General features: G+C 39.2%; 1 protein-coding gene across 18 annotated transcripts in view; it reads right to left on the bottom strand.

The window, feature by feature from the left end:
- Positions 1-20,701, bottom strand: part of SDCCAG8 (SHH signaling and ciliogenesis regulator SDCCAG8) — a 232,811-nt gene that overhangs the window by 83,092 nt on the left and 129,018 nt on the right. For 15 of the 18 annotated variants that reach the window (XR_010412369.1, XR_010412370.1, XR_010412363.1 and 12 more), the window contains one exon: positions 986-1,113. The exons of 1 other annotated variant lie outside the window; for it this stretch is intronic. Coding sequence is in view for 6 of the 17 variants with exons in the window: in XM_045877577.3 (XP_045733533.1) it covers positions 986-1,113 (128 nt within the window). In the remaining 11 variants the exon portion in view is untranslated. Of the gene's footprint in view, positions 1-985; positions 1,114-19,028; positions 19,097-20,701 lie in introns of all 18 variants that reach the window. 2 more of the 18 variants (XM_054508093.2, XM_054508092.2) reach the window with 1 other exon arrangement.

The following is a 20,701-nucleotide window of genomic DNA, read 5'->3' as shown; positions in this document are numbered from 1 at the left end:
TGTTTTAATAGTCCAATCAGCTCAGCGTATGTGGTGTGGAATTATAATGACTGACATGGTCTTGTTTTGACTAACACTGTCTGTGAACACACAACTCACAAGTGAAAGGAGCTGCAGAATGCTCCGGCTGAGTTCAGCATCAAACTGCCTGCTTTGAACAAAAGTGCATTTTACTTTCAAATTAAAGGTAAAGAGTTACTGGCCAACTCTGTCTGCAAAACAGCACCGATGTGATGAGAGGTGGCAGTTTTTAGCCACGCTGACAGCTGTGGCCAGTGCCTTGTATTAGGGAATTTTCACAGCAGTTTGAGAACTTGAAGAATGCAAAGGATTAAACATCACTCTAGATTGGGCTGGGGGATGTGGCGAAATCATACAAATGCTAAAAATGTTCGAAGCTGCAAAGATTAAATAAAGGAACATATCAATTTAGAGCCACTGAATTACATCCAGCTGCGACAGTGAATTAAGAACCGATTAATGGCTAAAGCTTTTCTCCAGTTTGGATGCTGAAGCAAACTCATTAGGCTTTTAGAGTAGCTATAATGTGTGTACTGTGGGAACTGTTCAGTGCTATTCAGGAGACTCTAACTGTAAGCTCAGAGCATTTCCCGCAGAGCTTCTGATGCTATTTTTTTATATAACATGTGTGCCTGAAAACCCAGCCAAAAACAAGCCCTTTGTTTTTCTACTTTGTTGTGGTCTCTCTCAGCTTTACGTTTCTTGAACACAGGTAAATAAACTCATAATCCAGATGGTGCAACAGATGTGAGAGCAGTACTCTGAAATCAACAGACAGTGGGCAATACTTTCCATTTTCTCTTTTAAACGCTAACTAATATGTAATTCGGAATCTCCGGTGTAGTTAGCATCTGCTCCCTTCGGCCAGCCAAAGGTTACAGGTGTTCCTGATGTCATTTCACAGTAAGGCGTGGGCCTGGCTTGTGAGCCAGGGCCCAGGCTCTAATCTTTCCCTACCACCTACCAGTTTTGTCATGCTGGGCCTCCATTTGCTGTATCTTCTGTGTCAGCTCCTGTTCTCTTTGCTGGGCCTGAAGGGCTTGGGCCTTTGCTTCGTTGCTAAAGCTCTGCTGAATGCTATCTTTTTCCAGTCTACAAAGCAGAGAGGAGACAGACAGAAATGTAATCTACAGATGCACCAAGCCCCACCATTTCCCCTACAGACCACAGAGAGCTGATACCTAGTAAATTGTGAAGCAGAAGTGGACAGCAATCTGTCAGACCCCCTCCTCCCCTACCCCTCCACCTTCCCGGCCCCCCTCTCCTCCCCCACCCTCTCCCCCCCGCCACCCCAGCCCCCTTGGGGGGAAGAGCCAAGGGGCCTTTCATGCTGTGTTTAATACATGCCATATATCGAAACGGACTAAAGTATACAACTTTAAAAATCAAAAAATTGTGACAGCCGAATATTAATATTTTATAACCTGAAAACACAAACCTCCTTTCCGGTAAGATTGTCAACGTTCTGGGCCACCATTTCCTGTTTTATCTTTTGAATGGTCAATATTTCCTACAAATCTTGCGGTCCTACAAATGGCATGATTCAATACACCAAAACTTAAATTCTTGAAACTCAGCTTTGTAGACCACCTCGGCTTTTCCTCCCCAACTTAAAATGGAATCTCAGATAGAATGTAGGAGATCCAATCTAGAAGCAAGGAAATGATTCTGCATGTTTTCGTTAAACATTTCCGCACATTAGGCCACATGATGGGAATATAAATATGAATATGAAAATGAAAAACTTCCCCCAGCACATCAGAATAAGACCTCTTTTGCGTCATGCTGAGAGAAGTTGCACAATGAGAATATTCCATCGTCCAAGACAACGTCCCACCCTGTGGTGATGGGATATTGACCCAGCGAGATGGGTCATCCCACTGGGTCAATATCCCATCACAGTGGCTCCTAAAGAAAGAAACTGCCTAAACAATTGGAAGCTGAGGCGATACTGAATACCGCACACACACGTCAGGTTGGTTCCGCATACTCTGAATACGGGTAAGTGGAATGAGGGTTTCCTCTAATTAACTGAGTTATGTCTAACTCCTGATCTCCTTGTGGGCATTTCTCATCCGTGCTGTTTTAGTTTACTAATTGAGATATTTACTGCCTTGCCTTTGCCAAACCAAAAATAAACAATTCCATAAAGCTATCCCTAGTAGTCTACATACCGCTGTGGAGCTTCGATTCATTGGCTTCTAATTATAAAGCAACATAAGGAAAGTCTGTATTGAAATTGGTCAATGCATGTGGTAATGTTGTAGTGTAAAATTTCAGGAGGAAACTATACCCATACCTCACTCAAATGGAATCATCAGGAGTCCACGCTAAATGTGAAATAAGGTCCCTTCTGGTGCTTCTAATAACAACACCCCCTTGGACCTGCTCCAAGGTCTTCCCTCACACTAAGTTCCAAACTGGTATATTGCAACAAATAGATACACTAGGCCACTTTTTGCCTCCCCAGTCACACCGTGCATCTTCTGCCCATGGATCCCTGCATATGTCTCTTTGTTTTCCTGGGATGGCCCCCACCCTGCATCCTGTTCCACAGCCCCCCACACTCACCCCCACCCCTCTCCCTCTGCTCAGTGTATACTACTCCTTTAAGGTCTGCTCAAAATTCTCCCCTCTCCTTCCATTCTCTCCTAAATTAAGTATTTTTTCCTCGGTGACCTTAATATAGGTTGTAAATGGATACGTCCTACTAAGATGGCATTTATCACACTTGACTTACTGCTTCTTGTCATCTTTGTCTCTCTAAATCCGGAGCCCAGCTCAGGATTGGCACATAAGAAGGAGGCAGTGAATGCTTAATGAATAGATGTTCTTAGACCCTCGCCATGGGGGAAGGGAGGATGCAGTCTTTAGTGAGGCTGGAGAATCTGCTCAAAGCTAGTTTGAGGAGGCAAAAACTTTTCAGACATTTCAAAAGGAAGAGTGCCTGGAAGAGAGAAGCTCCAGGGGCTTCACTAGCTAGAAACCGTGCTGCTGAAGGAATCAGCCTAAAAAGAGACTGTGGACTCTTCCACTGAGGAACCACCCCGATGTCAGGTCCCTGGTTACAGGCACGGAGATGTGAGGCTCTGAGATCACTAATAACTGGGTAGCCTTACAACACACTGCTCAAAACCAATATCCATTTGAGAGTGAAAAGGAGTGCTACTGATAATCATACCAGGACAACAGCCATGACTGGGGCTACCCTTTGCCAACCCGGGCTATGGTTCTCCTACATAAAGGGGTTGCCAGGCTCAACATCAATTTTTAGCACGAGAAGCTGCCTAATAACGGATATTCTAAATTTACTATAGAAAAAATAACTACTGTTATTGTAGTTCTCCTTAAAAAATAAGACAATTTAAAAGAATGCACTACTGAGACACCTCGGGGTGACAATTTAAAAGAATGCACTACTGAGACACCTGGGGGCTCAGTCAGTTAAGCGTCTGTTTTCGGCTCAGGTCATGATCCCGGGGTCCTGGGATCAAGCCCCTCACTGGGGTCCCTGCTCACGAGGGAGCCTGCTTCTCCCTCTCCTTCTGCTCCTCCCTCCCACTTGTGCACAAGCTCTCTCTCTCAAATAAATAGAATCTAAAAAAAAAAATCAGTGCTCTACCAACAAATGTTGACTTAAACACCAAGTTTTGTTTCTTGAATCCTTCTCCAATTTTTACTTTAAGAAACTACGTGTTATTTTATAATTTTTAATCGAGGTATAATTGACATATAACATATTAGTTTCAGGTGTACAACATAATGGTTCAGTATCTGTATGTAGTACGAAATGATCACCACAAGTCTAGTTAACATTTTTTTTCATTGCATAAAAAACACAGCATATCTTTACTTTCCTATTTCCTCCCTCCAGCCCCCTTTCCTCCCGTGTTGCCTTTTCCCTTTGCAGGTTCTTTCTGACTTAGTAGGCTTTTTATAAAATCTTAGAATGTTAGAACTGAAAGGGAATCTCAAATCTGTTTAATCAAATCCTCTCACATTATAGCCGAATAAAGAAATAGGCTTGAAGGTTACATTGTAAGTGATGTGAAGGCAGAGGTGGGACTTGAAATATTCTGATTTAGGGAAACCTATTTCATGGCACTCCAGAGGTAATGCAATCATGGATTGAAAGAATTAATAAAAACCACTTATGTGTCCAAGGGGAGGGATTAGAGAAGAATCCAAATCAATTCATATAATATTTATCATAACTCTATTATGTAAAAGACACTCTGCTAGGCACTGAGTCAAATAGAGATAAATGTGGCATAGTCTTTGCTCCCAACAGGGACTTCAAAATGGCTACAATAGGAAGTAGAAGGTGGAATACACCATAAGAAATCTACCAAATTTGGGAAAACTACCAAAGCAAAGAAAAATGAGAGGTCCGTCCTAGCTGGGTGTGAGAGTGTCACAAAGGGTGGCTGAGCTAGTCTTCCCCAACTGGGTTTCTTTCAGTTCTCACTCAGAACACTGATGATTTCATTTAATCAAACTTTTAGTTAGCCATATTTTATAAAGTGGAATAAAAGCAATGGCAGTAAAGCAGAATTTCTTGGTTGTGATTAAAATGAGGCTGAAAGATTTAGTCATAATTGTTAAAAACTGGAAACAGTCAAGGGGCGCCTGGGTGGCTCAGTTGGTTAAGTGTCTGTCTTCGGCTCAGGTCATGATCCCAGGGTCCTGGGATTGAGCCCCACGTCAGGCTCCCTGCTCAGCGGGGAGTCTGCTTCTTCCTCTCCCTCACCCTCCCCCTGCTTGTGCTCTCCCTCTCTCTGTCAAATAAATAAATAAAATCTTAAAGAAAAAAAAAAACTGGAAACAATCTAAATGTCCATTAACTGCTAAATGGATAAAGAAACTACGGTATTGCCTTACAGGGATACTAGGAATAGTAAGAATAAAAAGGAACAAGCTACTGTAAGTAAAACACACGGATGAGCCTCAACAGCAGTATGCTTAGTTAAAGAAACCAGACGCCACAAACATATTGTATGATTTCATTTACATGACGTTCTAGAAAAGTAAACACTAGAGTGACATGTGAGTGCCACCAGGACCTAAGAACAGGGGGTGTGTGTGAGGGAACAAAGGGGCATGAGGGACATTTGGGGTTGACAAGAAGTGTTCTCTATCAGGATTATAATGGTTCCACCTCTGTATATATTTGTCAAAATATTTTTCATTGCACATCTAAAATTGGTGATTTTTATTATATTTAAATTTACCTCCATAGAGCTGATTTTAAAAGGGAGAAACTGCACTAGAATAGGAACATCTACCTTCTTCTCCCAGTTATTCACAATCACCGGTGGCCAAATGTGGACATGTCCATGTTTTCTTGATGATAATTAAGAGTTAAAGGAAGTACTGGATATACTGGATAGTCCTCAAACATGGACCAAGTACACATAGAGGTGTTGTCACCCCTTTTTTCGAATTACAGTTCTGGTTGGTTATATTCTCTAAAAATGTCTGCAATGATATTTACCATCCCATTAAAGAAAGGGACTGAAGAATTCACCTTATGTTTTTGATCCTCAACTTTTCTATATCATTTATTATTTTAAATCCTGCTATTTTAAAAATATTCATGTCACAGAGGAAAAATGATTTATTAGATTTTTTTAAGGACATTCTAAATTTTATAGCAACATTGAAGGAGTAAAAGTTTCTGACGGTCCTAAAGTTCATCGATGAGTCTGAGATGGAAATGATGAAAGCTTCAAGTCTAACCCGAGCACGGGGTCTGCAGTGGTGGTGATTTGAGGCACCAATCCTGTCTGCCATGTTTCTAGTCACCTGTTCATCGAGGGCTGAAGCTGTGGTATTAAACATACAATCCTTTTGGTTAAATGGTGTTTCCCTTCTAAAGTACAATACAGAGAGCTTTGTGACAGTAGAATATTGGTATGACAAAGTTATGAGACCCTTTATAACATGCTTACTAGTCGAGAGCCATTCCTGATGGAATTATAGAGAAAAAAAGCAGGGAGGTGTGGGTGTCATTGTGAGTTAAGACACATGATGTCTATGTTTCCAACATTGGCGATATTATCTTTGATCACTTGGTTAATGTGCTGTAAGAAAGGGCTTTCCTTTCTCTCCCATTATTAATTCACTGATATCAGCATGGAGTCATAGATTCTTATTTTACTCAGTGGGCTATAATCGATTATGGCCATTATTTATTTTTTTTGTTCCTAGATTTGGCCAGTGTGAACCCCTTCAAGTTGTTTCCTATATTATATCTCTCTATTATTCCTATGAACTTTCTGGCTTTCTATCCCCACCAAGATGTTCCAGGCTCATCTGGTACTATCCTTGTACCAGTCTTGCAGTCAGCATTTCTCCAAGGAACTCTTCTGCCTTTTAATGGAGAATAGTATTTAGAAACCAAGATCATCAGGTGGTGCACATTGCTACTGAGAAGTCTGCTTCTAGGTCACCTTAGTAGACAGAACCAGGATAGGAATATACATATAAATGTATAAATATATAATTATAAGTATTTTCCCATGTATGTTTATATTAATAATACATGTACATTCAGACTGATCTTTCCAATTCTGATCCAACAACATAGATAGAACCTAGTCTCCCCTCTTTCCATCACTATAACTTTCCTCTCCTCAACATGAGAAACTTGGCTCCCATTATCTTCAACATATTTACTCATTTGTTCAAACTTACACAGTATACACAGAAAGTACTTTCAAAATTGCTGATCTACTACAGAAGGCGTATCTTCTGTGAACTAAAATTAAATATTTGCTTACAGTTTTATTTGCTTTGTGGTTCTTTAAATTTTTATTTTTACTTATTTATTCTTTTTTACACAAATGCATACACCATTTTCAATTGATTTCCTTTGTGTTCTGGGAAAATTACATCTTGAGAGGCAATAGAATATGCTAGAAAACTCACACAGCTACAGTGTCCAAGTATGGCATTCACTTTCTTATTACTTGTGTGGCCATGGACAAGTAACTTAATTCTTTTAATCTTGGGGTTCTTCAAATAGGGCAGAAAAAATCCTACCTTGAAGGATTAATAATTTTAATAAGATATTATTTATTAATGTTTACCATAAGTTAAGCTCTTCACATTTATCCTTTTATTTAATTCTCATACCAACCCTCTGAGGTAGAGTCTCTTACTATCCTTACTTTATAATTGAGGAAACTGAGGCCTAGAAAGGTCATATTACTTGTTCAAAATCTCCTAGTTATTAAGGGGCATAGCCAGGAAATCCAGGCCCACCTGACTCTAAAGTCCAACAGCATGAATCCCTATGCTTCAATCTCTTCGTTTATCAGGGATGAAGAGAAATGAGGAAAGGTTAAAAGCATAACAACATCATTGAAATAATTCAGTTATCCCTAAGTGTGTGTCTTTTAAAGCCTATATTATCCATCTTGACAGCTGAATTCCAAGATAGTTCTCCTTCTCCTTTTCCATTTGTCCCATATGTTATTGGATCACTTCTTCCTACAGTGACATTATCAATTAGTTGTATCTTTCTTAAAGAAATACATTGACTTTTACAAAAACATTGAAAGCCACACAACTATGTCTCTGGCCTCAAGCTGGTCACAGAATCCTAGAGAAGATAAGACAAGCACATCTTATCTGGAATGTAAGTACCTAAAAACTAGAGACCTTGGTTTTGCTCACTAATTTATCCCAAGAGCCTGGAATGGTGCCTGGGACATAGTTGTGTGGCCAACAAATATTTGATGAACTAATGAATGAATGAATGACTGTTAAGAGATGGAAAGTACTAAGTCTCCACACAGGTTTAAGGATCCTCCTGTCTACTGATTGGAAGAGAACAGGATCAGATATTTTGGCCAACAATTTAGTTTTATATTGTTATGGACAACAATAACAAAGTAAAAACAATAGTAAAATTACTAGGCAACATGATATCTTCCATGTTTGACAAGAACACAAAATCCTGTACTTGTTTACTGCTAACAGGGGCTACGTTCTCATAGTTGAGCAAACATAGAAATACTAGGATAGAACAAACCGGGATAAAAAAATACAAGAGGAGTAGCTTTCAGTAACCCCTACTTCCTCAAGTATGCAAAAAAACCCTAATGGCATCATACATATTTCCTAGAGTAAATTATTTCTATTTTCTTCACTGCAAAGTGTGTCAGAATTTTAAGTACAACGTTGAAAGATGAGTTATCAGATTAGAACATGAGTCACTTCTAGGAAAGGAAGCAGAAACAGAAAAGAGATCAACGTCTTTCAAAGGAATAAACACAAAAGAAAGGAAATAATTAACAAAAACAGCCCTAAAAATAACTTGCTCTCCCAAAGTATTCTCTTACAGTATCTCCAAAATAACTTGAAAGCTCTAACCATCAAGCAAAGGAGGCCGTGCTTGACGAGATACCGCCCGCTTCTGCTACATCGTGTAAGCAACTCACATTTACTTCAGACAAAACCATGCACTCTCACCAACTCAGTGTCCTCCCCACATCTGTGCTTTCTGTTTTGCAAAGAACACCCAAATACATTGACCTCTCTACTCTTCCTAACAATTCTGGAAGGCAGGGAGATGGAACAGTTAGCCCTGCTTGACACGAGAGACACCTCAAGCCCAGAGAATTAAGAGATTTGCTCCACGGTGCACAGCTAGTCATAAGTGGCAAATCTAGAACCGACGCCTGTCTTCTCACTTCAAGTCCAGTGTACTTCCATTCCATGGCATTGCCTCACATGAGTGGCTTCGTCAGACTCCTACTGCTCATCCATTCAACAAATACTTAAACACCTACTTTGTGCCAAGCATGAAAGTGTGGGGATGCATCAGAGTTCAAGACACAGACCATGACCATGCCTTCAGAATTCCTGGTGAAGAAAACAGACAAGAAAGAACAACTGAAACAGAATGGGGAAAAAATATGAAAATAGGGCTAACGTCCTGCTATCCTATGGGAAGATGGGACAGGAGTTGGAGAGTGGCGAGGTACAGTCAGGGAGGATTTTAGGAAGCTTAAAAAATTAGAGGCTGAAAAAGAGTTGTAATTAGCCATCCAAAGAATGAGAAGAGTCTTGTGACAAGTGAAGTGGACAGTGCGTGCAAAGATTCAGGGAGGAGAGATAACCCAGGTGCCTTTGGAACATTTCAAACAGCCTTGGCACGACCGAAGGGTGGCATATACATGTTGCAGGGTAGAAGCGAGCTGCTGGTAGAGGGAGATGGGAGAAAGAAGAGACTGAAGATGTAGGCAGGAGCCAGAATACGAAGCTATTTTTAAGGACTTCATCCTGAGGGAAATAGGGAGCCAACGTAGGGTTTTAAGCAGGGGAGTGTTGTGATCACACTCATGCTTCAGAAAGATCACTCTGGCTGCAGTGTGGGGAACAGATGGGGAAGGGACAACATTAGAAGCAGGGAGAGCACTTATTACTACAGCAATAGCAAGAGCAATTTCTGAAATTATTTCCTAGATGTGGTAGCTACCATAGGTAGATACTGACACTGAACAACCTCCAAATGCACATTTCAGCAATTTTCACCCTTAAAACATTTCGAGAGCTCAGAGGTCTCTGATGCATAAGTAACTGTAAGTCTATTCTATTTTGTGACACCATGGGCCCAGTTCACCAGACCAAGGAATAAGAACAAATATGCTACAGCACGAAATAAACTAGATCATGATTTTGCCTTTGTATCTTCCTATTGTCAAAATATCCATATTTTCCATCTCTGACCCTTCTATATAAACTGATCACTTTAGTCCATTCCTGCCTTTCCTCTCTGAAAAATGTCAGTTTATCTACATAGTCCCCAAAATTCATCCTTCTGATGAGTAACTTCAGATCAGACATCAGTAGGATCAACATACATGTTATAATGGCATTTCTGTAACCTGTCAATGGATATGCATCATTGTCAAGTTGTGATACCACTGATTGAAATACATTTCTATTTTATTATTAAATTGTTCTTGAAATTATTTCTCAGATCCATTATTAAATGGGGAATGTGTTGGTTGCTTTGTGGCTACTAAATTTATTAAGAAACAGGCTGTAATAGCAAGAATTACAATTATCAAATACACTTTATCACATCTTATTTCTCAAGTGCTATAGAGTCATGCTTCAATTACCTGGGATGTTGGGAGATGAGAAGTTCCACATGAGAGAACTTTTCCAGGCATCGGGCCCCAAGAAATCTGACCATTTGCAGTAGAAATATGTCTAAAATATATATTAATTATGGTTCTGCTTCCTTGAGCAAACTATACCGAATATAATCGACTCCACTTGATAGTCAAGGTCATAATGTCAAATGAGGAAGGCCCTCTTGCTGCTACTGTTGCCTTCTAGGAAGCTCTTGGGGCTCACTGCTCACCCTTGTACCTCCAGGTGCCCACCACCAGTGAGTGACTGGAAACAGAAGGTGCTTCATAAGAGCTGCTGCATGGAGTCTCAGATGCTGTTCTAAAGATCCAGAAAGCAAATGGAAGTATGATCTGCTTCTTCTAATTTTTTGCATTGGTTGTTTTGGGTATGAGTTGCTGCCATGCTTTTTGTTTTGTTTCTTAAAAGTACTTTTAAATTTATATCTTAGTTTATAGCTATGGGTCAAATGGCTGAATTTACCAGAAGTCTGAGTCTGAGCAAGTGGGGAAATGCTGTAATAAAGACAGGAGAGTTTTCACTGTTGCTGAAGTGGTGTGTTTTTGGTCAAACACTCAGTATGTTTGTACCTACAAATTAGGATTGTGTTCTACTGACTAACCTTGGCTTGATAACAAAAATATAGTTCGTTCATTTTTAAAACTTGATTGAGATCTCTGTAAACTTTCCATAATTTTGCACAGGATATTGGAGCTGAAAAGCACAATTACATTTTACAGAAGAGAAAACTGACCAGGGCCCAAGTGTTCGGATTCCCATCCCAGTGTTATCCTCACTCTTCCAAATTAGAGAAGCCTGCTCTTGCCACGGGCCTGGGGTCATTTTCCTCATGAAAACATTTTCCCTTGCAGTCATTTTATGATTTGTTTAACCTGATTTCTATTTGGCTCAGAACATGTGCTTACAACAATTCTTACCTACCTTCTGAAAGGTTCCTTTTCCACAGTAACATAAATGTGTGTTGGGTTTCCTACTCCCCATTCCTATGGCTGCACGGCTGTTCTTTCTGTTCTCAAAGACCTGCTTCTCCCTTTATTCTAAATCTATATTCAAACTCATTTCTACAGGGTAGCCTGTTCTGAGTGTACCCAAAACAGGGGAATTCATGCCCTGGGGAAAGGAATATAAGCAACTAAAATCCTAAAGGGCCTCTAAAAGCAACATTGTGCTCTTGGCCTTGAGGCCTCTGCACGTAAGCCCCCCTGCCAGCACAGCTGGGTCATGCATTTGCACACACGAGCCAGAGGTTAAGAGCTCAGACCTTGGTGTCCGCTGGCTTTGTTCCCTTACTAGCTGTGCACCCTAAGCAACTCACTTACCCTATGACTCTGTTTTCTCAAATGTGAAATGGGGCTAATGATGTGTCTCTCCTTCAGAATACCAGGACATTGTATGTAAAATATACTTAGTACAGCATGGGCATATCCTGTGTTCAAAAATATTAGTCGGTACCACTATTATTCTCATTATTATTTCCTAGAAGATGACTATTCAAAGTGTAACGATCCATACAATTATCTCAAAGACTCACAAGCCCAAAGAAAGAATAAAAAATGTCCTCAATTTCCTGATAAAAGCCACATGGGAGGAGTGGTATTCTACCGTGGGTGGGAGTTGGAGCTTTGGACACACACAGACTGACTTGGGCCCTGGCCCCAAGAGGCCCTTGCCATGTGCCGTTGGATGGGAGCTGTCTAAGGTCATTTTCTCATTTAGTGAAACGATGTTATCTGGATACGTGAGACAATCTATTTAAAGCAACCAGCAACATCCGGCCCAGACCACCATTTGACAAACATCTAAATTCAGCTAATGGCCTGGCATTATTTCATTGTCGAATTTATTTGCAACAGCTGTAAGGTGTAAAGGCAAAGCCGGGACCGTAAGATAGGGAGAACTTACTCTCAGGGGCGGCTGGGACAGCGAGGAGTTCGGCTGCTCTTCAAAGAATGACCAGTAAATGGCAGCTTCCTCCCTCCTCCTCCCCCTCCTGCTCAAAGTGGCAGTTCTTGAGAAAAGGACTAATCAAAGACAGGCCTGGCTACTGGCTCCAAAATTACAGAAAAAGCTGACATGATTTTCTTGTTTTTATAGAATGATTCCAGTTCTTATAGAAATAGAATTCAGGGTTTATGCTCAGGAGAAACCAACTGCATCTAGACTGGGCGTTGAGGAGAAGCCGGGGAAAGTGAACCCAAGAGCCTAGGGCTGCCACGGTTTATACAACAGCCACTGGCCACACATGGTTGCCACTACCTGATGCGTGGCTAGGCTGAAGTGAGAGACACTGTAGGTGTAAATAATAATGCACTGGGCTGGGGAGAATTAGGGAAAAAAAAGCAAAAAAAAAAAAAAATCTCATTAATTTATCTTGATTACATGTTGAAATGATACCATTTTCTATATTTGGGTTAACAAAACTATTAGAATTAATTTCACCTGTTTCTTTTCACCTTTTAAAATATGGCTATTTGGAAATTTTTCATTAAATATGCAGCTTGCATGTTGTGGCTCTCCTTGTATTTCCACTGGACAGTGTGGGTTTAAGCATAATTCCTTTGTCTATTTCCCCAGAGCAAAGAATCATTTTTAATCCCGATGGGCCACAAATCAAAATAACCATGTTGCCAAAACCTGCTAACTTTAAATGCCTCATGAAGATATCAAATCTCATAAATTTTTATAAAAAGCAAAAGCTATTAAAATAACATTTTTTTTTTTTTTACCTTGACAAATTTCTCATTTAAGTCATCCAGTCACCATTGCTTGAAAGGAGAAATAAAGGAGAATTCTGATAGAAAACGAAGAATAGCTAATGCTGAAGCAGTTACCATATTACACAAATGTAAGCAATAAAATCTTTTTTTTAAAAAAATCAGATCTGGTTTGAAGCACCTCCCAAAATATATATGCATAATTAAAATTAAATTATAAAGCATATTAAAAATTATTCCAAACAGCCAAGCTGGCAAATTATAGAAAAATATCCAGTTATGAACATGCATTAAGACGCCTAATAAGTAAATGTGTGTATAGTTGGAAAATCTTAATAGTCTCTCTGTAATTATTAAATGGCAATAACAGATTCCCTAAGATATTTTCCCCCACAGATTTATTTTCTTTTCCCCCACAGACTTTTGAATCTCCAGTAATCAACCTTGTATCACTCATTACTTGTTTCTAGTAAAAAACTAGCACTTTCAAAGCTGATCAAGAGGACCACGTAGTCGTATTAGTGAATCAGTGTGTCAGCCAGTTTAATGAACTATCCCACCGCCTGGTGAGCTAATCTGTTGCCGTTGTAATTCTCACTTACTGCAAAACATAATCTGTACTTTGTGGAATTCAGATAAACCAGTGAACGGTTTCAACCCTCTACAAAAATTGCTGGAGTTTGTTTGTTGGAAGAAACAGAATTTAAAACCCAGCAAGGGGAGGGGCGGGTGGGGAGCCAGGACCGCACACGGCAAGCACTCGCGAGAGTCACTCTTCCAGCCGTCATTATCACTGCCACATCATTATTTACAGAAAATCTTACCAATAGGAGCTGCTGGAAATAATGATAAATTATAGGCACCTCCAAGTGTATTTACAGAAAAATCAACACATTAGGAGTGCTCAACTTCTCGACTTCCAGAGCTTACTCTCCATGAGTTGCTCCATTTCTTCAGGATACTGGAAGGGATATACTTAGAAGGGAGGAATACTGGGAGAGCAAGAGCTGAAGGGGAGTAAGGTCTATTGCAGAGTCTGATTTAGGGGCCCAGACTTTGACTCTGTGCCAGTAACTCCTGGCAGAAGGTTTTCTGAAAGGATTTATATTCCAAAGCATCCATGGTATTTTACTCTATGAAATCTTATTTTGAGAGTCAAGCTTTGAGAGAGGTACCTAAATGTGATCAACTGACTGGCGTCCAGTTATCTGCCAAGTTGTTTTTCAAGAACTATTACCATATAAAGTCCAAGTTAGAACGGTAGAGCTGGAAGAACCCATTTTAACATTAACTCTAGCCCAGCTGACCATTCAAGGAATGGTCAGAGATGTTCCCCCATGCTTTAGAGGACAGACTCAACCTAAATTGAAAGGTACTCACACACCTGCTCTCAGCATGAATGGAAGGGCTGGGGAGAGAAGTTCCAGAGGTGCCGATAAGAAAACAAAAACTTCCCACATGACAATTTGCAATTATCCTACCACAAATGAATTTAGATTAATTTTTCCCAAAGTGTATTCCTAAAAACCTGATTCCTGGGAGAGATGTGGAGATTTGGTAGAAGAGATTCCATAAGTCGTATAAATTTGGAAAATGCTGAAAACTAAATCCCTTTCCAAGAGAGTCACAATGCGCACTAGTTAGCACTTCCAAGGCTCTGAGAAGCCCGACTGGCAAGAACCCTACTTAATTCAACTTTCCAAAAGGAACTGATCACAGAATCGATTTTCTCATGACACCCACCATCAGAGGCAACATACTAAGTGTAATAAATAAACCTATTCTGGAGCCTAATTGCTGAGGCTTGAATCCCAACTCCACCTCATTGCTAGTGCTGTGACCTTGGTCAAGGTAGCAATCTCCACACACCTCAGTTTTCATATCTGTAAAATGGACTCATGGAAGAATCTACCTGAAAGGGTCACATGGAGACTAAGTGAGTTAATATGAGTAACGTGCTCATCACGGAGTAGACAATGTGTCCTGGGAGCAATCTTGACCATTACCCCCAGGAGGAGTGTTCCAAGAAGTGGTCATTGTTTGTAAGTTACAGCTCTTTTGTTTGTTTCAAGAACCAGTAACTGCATGGAAAAGTCCAAAAAGAAAATTGTTTTTCCTTTCAGCAACAGGTTGTGCAAGACTCCTACAGAAAGATTTTAACAGGTTTCTTCCGACAAGTCATGTTATCACTGAATACCAGGGGTGTATAATGTGGAATAACAGGAACAGTGCTAGACTAAGAGTGAGGAGATGGAGATTGTACTCTTAGCTTCCACTGCAGAACTGCTGACCTTGGGCAAGTCACTTAGCGTTCCTCACCACAGTCCTCACATACGATAATGAGGGTTGGACTAGGCTTGATTCACTAATTCGTTCACTCCCAATGATCTGAGCTAAGGAATATTTATAAATACAAATGCTGTTTTCCAGATTTTATGCACACACACATAGGTAAGTTATTACATCCATTTTATACAGCGCCTGGTATAGCTAATGTTGAATGAATGCCTATTCAATAGCAATCAACCCGTTATCCCTTCATTCAAAAAAAAAATTACAAAACCCCTATGACATAAGACATGATGCTGAGTACAGCTAAGTTTACATGTTTCTGGAAAGCTATGAGTTCCACCTATAAAGAGCCTGCAGTTTAATTTGTGATGTAGCAAATGATGACTAATTGTTAGTTGCTTTTTCCAACCTTTCAGTTTGTATCCCACAATTCAGGTGAATTTTGTGGTATTATTTTACACAGCAGCACCACACTAGTTTTCTATATTATTATAAAAAGGCTCTATATTGCTATAAAAGGGATTTTATAAAGGTATTCAGGAACCATGATGGAAGAGATGGCAAACTCAGTACATTACAATTAAAGCAAGTATGCTCAATCAACTTTATGTAAAATTTTAGGTTAATAAGAATATCTATTAAATGAAAGTGTCCTAACAAGTGGGGGAAAGAGGCACATTTTGAAGCTGGTTGTAAATACAGATGATCAATTTCCTTTTGTTAGAAGAAATCATTTACTTGTTTTCTCCAAATATACAGTTGTGTACATTTCTTAAAAAGAAATGACCAAGAGCACACAGCTCTCCATAAACAACACAGGCGTGAATAAACGTCTTCTATAACTGCTAATCAAATTGCAGTTCTCTCTTTTCACTGACAAAAGGAAGCCATGGATCATAGACATGATCTCTAAAATCAGTATGTTCCGAACACCCGCCCTAATCCAATGTAAGCTATCTGATCCAGGCTGCTCTGAGATGGGTAACGTGAATGCAGTGCTCACTGGGTACACCCTGGGTATTTAATCTTTGTGAACAGTGTGCAGAAACTCTTGTGGATAAATTACTAGGTCTTTAACATCTCAAAATAATTGTGCCTTTTCATTATTTCTCTTGGGGATTGCTTCATAGCAGCTCCTCCTCAATTGGCAGCTCTTTATCAGTAATGTAACGTCAGAAAATTTCAAGGACAGCAGTGGTAAACGAGGGCCCACATAAATGGCATGGGTGATGTGACCAGGCAGATGATTAGCAAGGATGTCTTTGGTTTGCAGAAAGTTTAATTTTAGTAGGTCTAAGAAAACAAGAAAGTCCTCCCTTCCTTGCCCCACTGTATACTGTTCCTATTGTAAATGCCTCTTGAGTTTGCAGGTGTCCGCCTGAAGGCAGGTCATGGAAAGTCAGAGAAAATCAGGACACCCTCAGCAACAGAAATTAACCTGAAGATCAGGCAGGCAAGTATATATTTTAGAGAGCATTAATCTTCCTGGAACAATCAAACTGGACATCACGAAATGAACAGAGACTCACAACAACAAAAGCAACCAACAGCATCTATTCCAACACTGCAAATTTCTTAGATATTACAGATGTCACCCAACAGTGCATGCATTTGCCTCCCATATGTGAACAAAACTGAGGCATCACAAGATAAATTTGAATGGAATGTTAACCTTCACTTTAAATTTTTTTTTTCTTTTCCTAGCTGACGACACAATTTTAGTATTATCACAACGGAGCTTCTGGCTGGAAAAAAATTAAATTAATGGATGGATAAAAAAAGCTTAGAAACTTAAAAAAATAAACAACTTTCAAATATCTATACTTGATGGTGTCAAGAGCCAAGATGAATGTATTTCAATTGCAACTTCCAAACTAAACTCACAAATTACTACCATTATGCTAAGTGTTAGCTACCCCACTGTGCAGTTTTGCTTTGTGAATTTTTACCTTCCTCTATGAACACTTTTAGCCACTGATCGCACAGCCTTTCAATGTTTTCTGCCTTTTCCTTTAAATAAACTGGCTCTGGCTCCTTCCATCTGGTTCCCCTTCCGTCAGCAACCCTGCACCTGTTCACACCTCCTCTCCTGTTGGATTCCACTGAACATTTCCTCCTCTGCCAGGGCTATTCTGGCACTCGCAACCTTTCTGTCATTCAATCCATCTGTCAGAAGTGAACTTTGTTTACCGCAAGCTTCTGCTTTCTTCTTCAAGAAGCAAAGCCCCTCAAGGTCATTGTCAAATGAACTGTCGGCATGGATTTAAATCCTCTCCTGCTACCCAGCAGAAGATGAAGTTCTGTTGTGTAATGTACTTGTGAAAATTACTTTTGGGTTCGGGAAGACAATAATTTGGAGTCAAAGTAGTAAGACATGGTATTTTAATGATCATTTGTAAAAGCCAGACAGCTGATATGTATTTCCTTCATGTGTGTCTGCACTTCTTATTATATCAAGTATGAACTATATGTATAAGAAGCAAAATAAAAGTTTTAAAGTGAAATCAAAATATCATAAACAAGTTTACACTATGTAAAAATTGCTTCGTACTGTACAGCATTAACTTGAGGAATAAATATTTTCACTAATGAATTAGCCAAGGGAAAGAGTATTCCAATTAAGAAATTTTACACTGAAATGCTTAAAATGTACAAATATGTACCATTTCAATTATAAGCTATATATTAACACACAGCTCCATTACTGCTTTGAAAGACTGAACCCATAATACACAAATTGAGTATATTTTAAATTTCATCATTTAAAAAATAAACAGTTCTGCTTCAATAATATTCAAATATATGTTGCCCAACAAGCACACCATCATCTAGCTAAAGAAATAGAAATGGTACCAATAGGCCAGTTCTGTGAAAAAAATTAACTCATAAAAATTAGGTGAAAATTATACTCTCAAGTAAATTTATTCTGTGTCATCCACTGCTATCAAGTATTTACCCTCCCTTCATAAATCGGACATGAAATGCTGAATTATTTCCCAGCATTTCAGACAACTGTATTCTCTAGGAAAAAGGCAAACCAATGACTCGATTCAGTTTTCTTATAAGAAAAAGGGAGATCACTTTTTTAGGAGAAAAGAGATGACACGGATTTTTAACCAAAGCACTGTTACAAATAAATGTGAAGCCAAATGTAAACCGAAGTGCTACTTCATTCATAATGCTGCTTTTAGATTTGGAAGAATTACCCCAAGATTTCGTCCTATTGCATATGGTTTTATTAAGCACAATTAGTCAAGCCAGGAAAAATTTTCTAACTCCTTTGTAGAAAAGGCAATAATTAAAGCTTTTTTCATGGACATAAAGTTACAGGCAGGTTTTATTAATAAAAGCAGCCTAAAAACATGCGATCTAAAATTTGAATCTTAAGGGTTTGATTGATTAAATATTTATAATTTACCCAAAAAAGGACTTTTTCAGAACAATTCTTCAGATGTATTAAAGAAAATTATGATGCTAAATATAAAAGCAAAAACAAAACCGACAAAGACAGCTTCAAATCCAAGTGCAGAGACATTCTTTTTAAGCTCAAATTTCAATTCTATTCCTCATCTCCAAAATTCCCTATGTCCTATAAATCATTCTTATGTAATATATACAATGTAATTGAAGGTGTGGCTTTTGAACACCAAATATGAATTCTAAGAGGTGCTTCCTCTCCCAACTTCCCAAAACATGATTTCCAAATAATTTCTTTTTATGTGGAGAACCTTTCAGAGCTAGTATCTAATTTACCCAGCAAGTTTGTTTAATATTTTTCCGGGTATTTTTTTTCCCTTTAATGTATTCTGTGCCTGATGGTAGTTTGGTTACCTGGATGCCTGCTTCTGAATAGCATGGAAAGGGTACTGGTAATCTGATCACATCCGTGGTTTGATTTGCTATATAAAAGAAAGAAGTATTAGCAAAATGCTAGTTTCACAGGGGCTGCTTAAATCACCGTGAAGGAATGCTGCATTCTTGGCAAATTGCGTTTCGTTTCAGAAACCCACTAGTAGGCTTGTTTTAGAAAATGTATTTGACAAGAACATAAACAAATGAAAAGCCACACAGTTGAACAGCACTTACACTCACACACGGATGCATGAGTGTGCACACACATCCACTTTTTCTCTCAAGTACGCAAGAAAAAGAAAAGGGGAAATAGCATCACGATGGCTCTTTCAAAGGGACCGATTTAAGGAATTCAGAGAATCCTGTTAACAGTTATCTGCCTTAGGTGTAAGACACTTGTTTTATCTTTGAAACAGAAAGACTAGGAAAAAGTTTTAGGTACTTTGATACCAGCACCTGAAAGACAAATTTCGCAGCAAAAATAAAGTGGCATTGAAGCAATGTCGCCAGGTTTACTGGAGAACAGTGAAGCCGTTTCTAAGGGCCCTGCTAGGTGAGGACGAGGAGCTGATGTCACTTACATTCGTTCATACCAGTTTTCCCGAAGCAGCATATGGATGTAGGCTGGAAGGTAAAAATACTTCAGCTCCTTAATAGAGAACTGACCTCCCTTAATTTGTCTACCTTCTGAATGAGACTAACAGTGTTGCTTTTCTAAGAACTGAAAAGGATGAGAATACAATGACTTTTCTCTGGTGTATGGATTTTTCTGCCTATCGATCCATGTAGCCTTTTAGCCACAGAGGGTACTCCTTCTTCCACCCCCTTCCTCGATTACCTTAAGGCAAGACTTTCTTTCAGATGTGAAAATATTTGCAGGCCTGCAGGACAAATAACTGAGACCTCTGCAGAGTTGAGCAAGGGGGAGAAGACAAATTTGCGAGATTCTGTTAAGAGTAAGGAGAGACTAAATGGCAACTTTAAATCTGCCACAATCATTTACTAATGTGCTGCTATATCAAATAAGTCTAATTTTTTGACAGCACCAAATTAGATATATTGCAGAAACTGCTGCATAAATAGCATATGGCTATGTTATACCACCTATTTCAAATCCTGGTAATGTTTCCCCTCCCCCTCCAAAATGAATAAATTGAGCCAAGCTACAAAGCTTCTGCAAAAAAAAAAAAGAGAGAGAGAGAGAGAGAAATATACTAGTTCAAAAACAGATGTAGGAGATCTGGATTTCTTTGTTAAAGTAATAGTTTTAGCACGAATGCCCCAACTCTATATTTAAAATACATGATTCCCTCATGAGTTATTAAATTTAACAAATCATTTTCTCTTTCATTTCTTTCAGAATGACTTAATCTTTTTTTTGTCTTAAGGTTTGGGGCTCTGGATTATGCTTAGCTTTTTGATGATCCATCGCAGTTCACGGGAGAGAAAAGAAGGTCAAGCGGCTCTGGATCAATATGGCTCCAATTAGGTTCTGAGAAATTATTGAGCGTAAATGCGTGGATCGTCTGTGGGTTTGGGTTTTCATTTGTCAAAGACATATGTGGTAGAAATCATATCAAAAAGCCTCTTCTAATTTTAACTCCAGCCTTGATACCAGAAGCTCTCTGATGCATAAAATATATAAAGTGATC

This window comes from Mirounga angustirostris, unplaced genomic scaffold, assembly GCF_029215605.1.
Source record: "Mirounga angustirostris isolate CCGP_5_RB_7025 unplaced genomic scaffold, mMirAng1.0.hap1 SCAF_6, whole genome shotgun sequence".
In the NCBI taxonomy this organism is placed as follows: domain Eukaryota; kingdom Metazoa; phylum Chordata; class Mammalia; order Carnivora; family Phocidae; genus Mirounga; species Mirounga angustirostris.
Note: the sequence above shows the minus strand (reverse complement) of the source record. Positions and strands in the feature narration are given on the sequence as shown.